The 6937-nt window shown below is 58.9% G+C and overlaps 1 protein-coding gene across 1 annotated transcript; it reads right to left on the bottom strand.

Annotated features, from left to right (window-relative positions):
• Positions 1–6: 6 nt before the first annotated feature.
• FAM3A (FAM3 metabolism regulating signaling molecule A) lies at positions 7–6712 on the bottom strand. Its single transcript, XM_077761742.1, has 8 exons — positions 6613–6712; positions 4951–5064; positions 4290–4401; positions 2221–2279; positions 1664–1714; positions 1280–1364; positions 1077–1203; positions 7–295 (listed from the first exon to the last, which is right to left on the bottom strand). Exons 1-8 carry the CDS (start codon positions 6623–6625, stop codon positions 200–202), a joined length of 657 nt encoding a protein of 218 aa, XP_077617868.1. The 5' UTR covers positions 6626–6712; the 3' UTR covers positions 7–199.
• Positions 6713–6937: the final 225 nt, after the last annotated feature.

The following is a 6937-nucleotide window of genomic DNA, read 5'->3' as shown; positions in this document are numbered from 1 at the left end:
GGGCTCCTGGCCCTGCCGCGGTCCCCGCCATGGGTCACAGCTGGTCCCCAATCTCCGCCCCGGAGCCCTGAAGTGTTGGGGCAAGAGAGCATTCCTGGCCGGACACAGGGTCAGGCCTCGGCCCTGCGCCGGCACCGCCAGCACCTTGTCCTGGCCGGGCATGTGCAGCCCCCTCAGCCCGGGCCCTGCGCCCGGCCGGCTAGCTGGCCGTGGTCCTCCTGGGAATGCAGCCTTCCATCTCCAGCGCCGCGGGCCAGCCTTCGTACTTATTGGTGTGCTTGCTGTTCTTCACGTGCTGCGGGGTTGGGGGGCAGGGAGTCACGGCCTCAGGCCTCAAGCAGAAGGGACAGACAGGGCTTGCGGTCCCGTCGTGCTACCGTCAACTGACTGCGCACTCTTGGGGCTGTCGCCCCCCGCCTCCCGTCTGTCCCAGCACCTCACTTTTCTCATCTACTAAATGGGCGGAGCGGAAGGAGCCAGCTTTTCTGCACTATGTACGCAGCACACACACGGGGAAGGTGAGGAGGGGCTGCTGGGAGCTTCAGGAAGAACAAGACCAGAGGGAACATTTCTGCTCGGGGTAATGAGTTGTTCTTCTGAGGTACCCAGAACCTTCCAGAAAGCACTGGAACAGCCTCTTTGCCTTGTCCTGCTATGGGGGGCAGGGCTGGGGGACACCAAGGCTTTCACCAGGCCAGGAGCCTGCCAGAGAGAGGGATGGTGCCTGGGGCCCTCCACATGGGGCTTGACACATGTGGCCGTGGAGGTGCCGTCAACTAGAAAGTGGCAGGGGCTGTGGTGTGAATCGGGGTCCGGGATTGCGGAAGCATGGGGCACGACTGAGCATCTTGAAGGGGTTTGGGAGAAAGGTCCCTTAGTTGGGAGTCTTGCCATTATGAAAGCTTTGCCATTTCAGGGCCCCAGAGGGTGAAGTCCATACAGGACAGGGAAGGTCAAAGCTGTGCCGCCCCGCCCTGTGCGGATGGGAAGGGGTCTGCGGCTGCCCGGGCTTGGGCTGCCGGGGCAGAACCCAGGGCGGGTACTCTGTGCTGAGGTGCCAGGCTTTCCACCCGTACCTGCTCAAAGGGGCTCTTGTTCTGCACGCCCTTGGCCCCCACAAACACCCAGCTGTCCCGGAAGGCTAGGTCCTTCACATTCTTGCTGCCCAGATCACTGAAAAGCTTCCTGGTCTCCTCGTTCATCCTGCCGCACAGAAGGAAGACACATGAGCGGCTGCTGTGGAAGGGCGAGGCTGAGGCCGGCCTCCGCAACCACTTACTTGGTGGCTGGGTCGTCGTATGATGCCACAAACACCAGGGTACCTTCGTGCAGAGGCCGAATAAACTTCAGCAGATCGTTGACATCTGGGGTGGCAGGGCATGTGAAACACGGAGACTCAGGCCCCACGCAGGACCTCTCCCCACCAACCCTGTTCTCCAAACGAGGAAACTAAAGCAGGGATCAGGCCAGGGGCTCACCCACCGAGGTCCCCGGGAAAAAGGGACAAACCGGTATAAGAAGCCAGGGCCATCCCCATGACCGTGCACCTGCTCCTCTCCCTACCTTTTCCAAACCCAAGGACATGCTCAAGAGGCCACGGTGAACGGGCAGAGAATGGCATTTCGGGAAACCCTCCCAGTGGCCAGTTTGTGCCGCCACTCACCTCCTGCCCACATGTCAAAGGCCCGGGCTTCGATGAGCTCACCGCTGACCCCTGGGTTGAGAGAGAGGGAAGGGGTCCTGCTGGGCGAGTCCCCGGGGCCACTCCACCCTACCATCCCCGCCGTCCTAGAGCAGGCTAGGGACATGGCAGTGGCCACTGGGTGCAGCCCTTCGCAGCCCTTCTGGAAGCTGTTCAAGCATCCTGCACGTTCGTGCCCACCGTGGCCCTTGTTCAGAAAGCTGCGGCCCGTCTGAGGCGGCGCGGCTTCTGGCTGCCATTTGAGGCCCTCCGGGGGCTCCCTATGAAGCACCCTCCAACTTCCTGGAAACTTCTGGTTCATTACTGCTTTTGTTTATTGGGTCACTTCTGCTGTGGGAAACTTCGGCCTGCACAGACCCTCTCCCGGGCCCCCCTGGGGATTCCCAGCAGTGGGGGCGGAGGGAGGAGAGGGCCACGGCGAACACCCAGACGCCCCCTCGTGGGGAAGGAGGGTGGCAGGTCACGGCACGGCTCTGCTCCTCTGGCCTGAACTCTGACCCCACACCGCAGGGACTCACCGTTCACCAGGGCGATGTTCAGTCCACGGCCCACGTTGTCCTTGACGCTGCTCATGAGCCTAGCAGGAGNCCACAGGTAGGAATGAGTGGCTACAGAGCAGGGGACCAGTGGGGGTGGGGTGGGCGGAGAGGACATGGCTCAGTGCAGGGTGACAGGGACACTTCCGCAGACACTCTGCCTCAGTGCAGGGTGACAGGGACCTCGGGGGAGCTTTTCTGCCACTGGTGGGAGAAGAGAAGACGTAGGAGGGCTGCCACGAAGAGAGCACAGGTGGGGAAGGAAGAGAGCACACGGACGCCCCGGCAGAGGTGGGAGGATGAGAGGAGGGCGGCCTCTGGGACCGATTCGACTGTGCCCCACAGACGTGTTCACGTCCTAACTCCCAGCGCCTTCGAATACAAGCCTATTTGAAAATAGGCTCATTGAAGATGTAATTTGTAAAAACGAGGTCATCCTGGAGTGGGGTGGCCCTAAATCCAATGACGTGTCCTTTTAAGAGACAGACGAGACACAGAGACAGGAGAGAAGGCCCCGTGAAGACGGAGGCAGAGCCGGGAGGGCTGTGCCCACAGCTCAAGGCACACCTGCGGCCGCACAAGCCGGAAGGGGCAGGAAGGAGTCAGAATTGTGGCCCCCCGACCCGCGGCGGGCGGGGAAGAAGCCATGTACCCGGTCCGAGCTACCAGGGGTCCGTGCTACTTGGTTATGGCCGTGCCAGAAAATTCACATGGATTTTGATAGCAGGAGGTGGGCACTGCTCCAACAACCCCCCCAGAAGGTGGAAACAGCTTTGGACCTGGGCACTGAAGGGAGGCTGTAGACTTTTGGGGTGAGGCTAGAAAGGGCGTCCATCGCCTTATGGGGCTGTTGGTAGAAATGTGGATGGAAGAGGTCAGAGCTGGTTTGAGAGCTTGGGGACCACGTCTGTCACCATGACCACAACGTTGTTGGCAATGCGAATGTTGGAGGCGCTTCAGTCGGGCGCCCGGGGGGCTCAGTCAGTTCAGGATCTGAGTTCGGCTCAGGCCATGATCTCAGGATCGTGAGTTTGACCCCGCGTCGGGCTCTGTGCTGACAGCCCGGAGCCTGGAGCTGCTTCGGATTCTGTGTCTCCCTCCCTCTGCCCCTCCCCTGCTTGTGCTCTGTCTTTCAAAAATAAACATTAAAAAATTAAAAAGGTGCTTCTGGTGAGGTCTCAGGTGGAAACGGGGAACGTGTTATTGGACGCTGGTGGACAGGTGGTCCTTGTCATAAAGTGGCCAAGAACTTGTAACCGCTGAACTTGGATACTTAGTTGAGGTGATTTCCAAACACAGTTGGAAATGAGGGCCTGGCCTGGGTTCTCCTTGGTGCTCACAGCAACGTGTCAGTTTAGAAAGCTACACTGAAAACAACCGTGACCAAGCCGGCTCTGTGGTTGGATGAGCACTTACCACAGAGCCAGAGCATGTGACTTGGGGACCCGCTCAGGCATGTCAGCAGAAGCCAGGAACAGAAATGGGATTATCCAGGACAGATCTGGGGGCCCTCTCGTCTCCTAGCTCAGAGCCTCATAAACTGCATAAGAGACCAACAACGTTTCTGAGAATTTTATACCAGCAGAAAGAGTGCTGTCCTGGGCTGAAAGGGACAGAAAAAGGACAGAAGGAAGGAAGGATGGCTGTGAGGGCAGAGCGGTGGCTACAGAGGCCAGAGATGGCCCAGGCACAGAGGGTAGGAGCACTCCCTCCGTTCCAGAGGGCGCCCCCCGCCCCCCCGATCACTTACGCCCAGAGCCCAGAGCATTGGGCCACAGAGGATTCTTCTCAGGCCTTGATTCCTAGTGGCATTTGCCCTGCTGGGTTCTGGACTGGCTGGGAGTGGGGACTGCTTTATTCCTTGCAGTTTCCCCCTTCTGCAGTGGGGACGTCTACCCTATGCTTGTCTCACCAGTGTATTCTGTAAACAGGTAACTGAATTTCTAGGTCCACAGCGTGCAAGCGGCCTCAGGGGGCTGTGATGACCATTCTGGGGAGGGATGAATGGAGCAGGGACAGCCTGCAGGCCTTAAGGCAGGCGGTGGTGTCACAGAAGTAGTATGAGGGCTGGTAGTATGAGCAGAAGTAGTATGAGGGCTCCCCTGTACAGGAGGAACAGGGAGGTGACAGGAGCCTTACCCGCAGTCGCTGAGTTCTCTGGGCCTGTGGGTACAGAGAGTTGTTTGTGTCAGGGTGGCGGCCTCCAGCGGCCTGCGGCAGGGCCTCCTGGCCCGACACCGTGAAGTCAAGGTGGAGGGCTGATCAGGCTCAGGGGCCAGGGGCTAAGCCAGATGCAAGCCCCCTGCTCCAGGAAAAGAGCAAATTGCAATTGTAAAGGGTACTTTGGGCAAAAGGTCAGCACTAACAAGGTGTAGAGTCCCGTCTGCATCTCAGAGCCCAGCGGACAGCCTGCAGGAGTGGCCAGGGTGTCGTCCCCAAGGCTCCTCGGAAGCCCCCCTGCCCCTCCCACACCGCTGACTCCAACTGCGCACAGAACTGTAACTGCAGGGACTGGGGTTCCCAAATGACGCAACGGGTGGTACAGCGAAGACGGTGTTGGATGCAGGAGACAGAGTTAGGGTAGCTAGAGGCGGCTTACCAGGGAGAAGGAAAACCCAGGCCACACCCGTCTCACCCAGAGCCTCCTCCCACAGACCCGGGAGGCTGCCTTGGTGACTGCCACAGCAGAGCAAGGAAGGGTCCCACACTCACTAGTGAAGAGCTGCTGGATGCGAGGAAAGCCAGCGCCAGGCCGGCCCAGGAGAATGCTGACCACAATCCAGGTGAGGCCCACGATGACAACCAGGGCCACGATGCGGAGGGGTCCTGGAGGCAGGACAGACACAGGAAGGCCACCTCAGTTGACAGTGAGCTCCCCAACGACCCTAGGGCTTCTCAGGAGCGGGTCCCCCCGCACCCTTGGGAAGAACAGGAAGGTGGGGACCCATTGCCATCCACCAGGCCTGAGACAGGACTTAGCTCCTGGCAGGTACATGGAGGAAACTGAGTCTCGGACCATGAGCTTGGTTCTCTGTGGCAGGTGTGGAGGAGACTTTCAGCCCTTGCTGCTCAAGAGGCTCCAAGCCTCCCTTAGGAACTCACTAACTTTTGGCCCCTGAGGCGACCAATGTTTTTCTGTCCCTTCCATCCTGTCCCGTTTCTCCTGCTGTGATGGAGGCGTGGTCCTTACTCCCTCTGAAGACCCGTTCCTTCACCTGCCATGAGCCGGACCCTGAGCTCTCCCCTTGTGCAGATTTCTTGTAATCGTCACCATTTGTTGTCTTGCCCTTTCTCCTCTATCTTCGATATCTCCCATTGTAAGAGATCACCGAAGGGCATGCGCTCCTTCAGGATCACAGCCCCATCTGCCACTGACCTCTCTCTCCTTTCCCTTCATCTTCCCAGTGACTATCTCCAAAGTCATCTGCACTGGCTCCTTCCCCAGTGTCACCTTCCACTCTGTCCCCACCTACTGCAATCTGGCCTTCTCTCTATCACCCCATCAAAGCAGCTTGTTGACAAGACCACCTATGACTTTCCTGGTGTCAGTTCCCTAGGTCGACTCTGGGCCCTCCTGGTGGAAATACTTGTCCACAGGCTTCTCAGACATCACATTCTAACCCCTTCTGGACGCTCCTCATCCTCCTCGGTCAGATGGTTTTCACGTATTCTCTCCCCTGAAAAGCTTGATGTGCCCAGGTTTCTGTACGTACAGTCTACTGTCCTATCCATGCCCTCATCAAGTCCCGGTCCTGGACAAACCCGCAGAGCAGCGTGTACTTTCTTGCTGCAGCCCTGACTGATCTTGAGGCTGTAACTTCGCAGCCAGTCCCGCACTGGCCAGCTCTAACGGGGATACATTTATAACGTAGCAACCCTATGAGATCTGAGGTCCACCTCTTGAGTTCTGCTCTGACTGCCCACCCTCGTGTGTCCCTCCCGAAGCCAAGCCATATTCAGCTTAGCTGTCCAGGCGACAGCAGGTTTGGCACCGGGTTCAATCCAGCCCCACCGCCTTGGGACCATTTCTCCTCCGAAGGCACGCCTCCGCGCTACCGCGCCCCGCCCCCTCCACCTAGCCGCCATGCTCCCCGAAGCCTCTCTCACAGCTCGTTTTTTTCAGACAGCGGCCAGTTGGTTATCCGAGTTAGGACAAATCGAGTATCCTAATCCTCACTTCACAGTTTTTGAAGTTCTGGGAGGCGAAAGGATTTGCTCAAGGTCATAGAATGACTGTTGGTGCAGTGTTTTCCGTTTCCAAAACCACACTCAGTGGTCCACCAGAGTCCCTCCAGAGAGAGATCTCTTGGACACCTGGGCCTCCAGGGCGATCCCCTTTCCAATTCCTTCCCGATCACTGTGGACGCCACCCACCTGCCAACCTCATGTCCACCTCTCCCGCTGGGTTGAGGTCGTCGGCAGGTGCAGTGCTTGGATATCCTGCGCTCTGGGCGCAACAAAGCACAGGAGCGCGTTTGGGTAGGATTCAAGGATGAGCCTGTGCTTGGTCCCTGCTGCTGGGTGGACGCGATCAGTGCACCGGCCTGTTCGTCCAAGCACCTGGGCAGGCTCCTCGGGCACGCGCAGAAAGGCCTGCCAGGACAAGAAGGTCCTCAGGATCCTGTCGACCGTGCCCACGGGAGCCCCTGGAGCCGGGAAGAAAAACTGGTTCTTCCGGACACAGGCCTCCTCCCATGGG

The sequence above is a fragment of the Crocuta crocuta genome, unplaced genomic scaffold, assembly GCF_008692635.1.
Source record: "Crocuta crocuta isolate KB4526 unplaced genomic scaffold, BGI_CrCroc_1.0 scaffold839, whole genome shotgun sequence".
Classification (NCBI taxonomy): domain Eukaryota; kingdom Metazoa; phylum Chordata; class Mammalia; order Carnivora; family Hyaenidae; genus Crocuta; species Crocuta crocuta.
Note: the sequence above shows the minus strand (reverse complement) of the source record. Positions and strands in the feature narration are given on the sequence as shown.

Coding starts and splice junctions, on each gene's coding strand:
- FAM3A (XM_077761742.1), bottom strand. Junction 4,402..4,950: donor CATCCAGCAGCTCTTCACTA/GTGAGTGTGGGA, acceptor CTGTACCCACAG/GCCCAGAGAACTCAGCGACT. Junction 1,365..1,663: donor CTTTGACATGTGGGCAGGAG/GTGAGTGGCGGC, acceptor CTGCCACCCCAG/ATGTCAACGATCTGCTGAAG.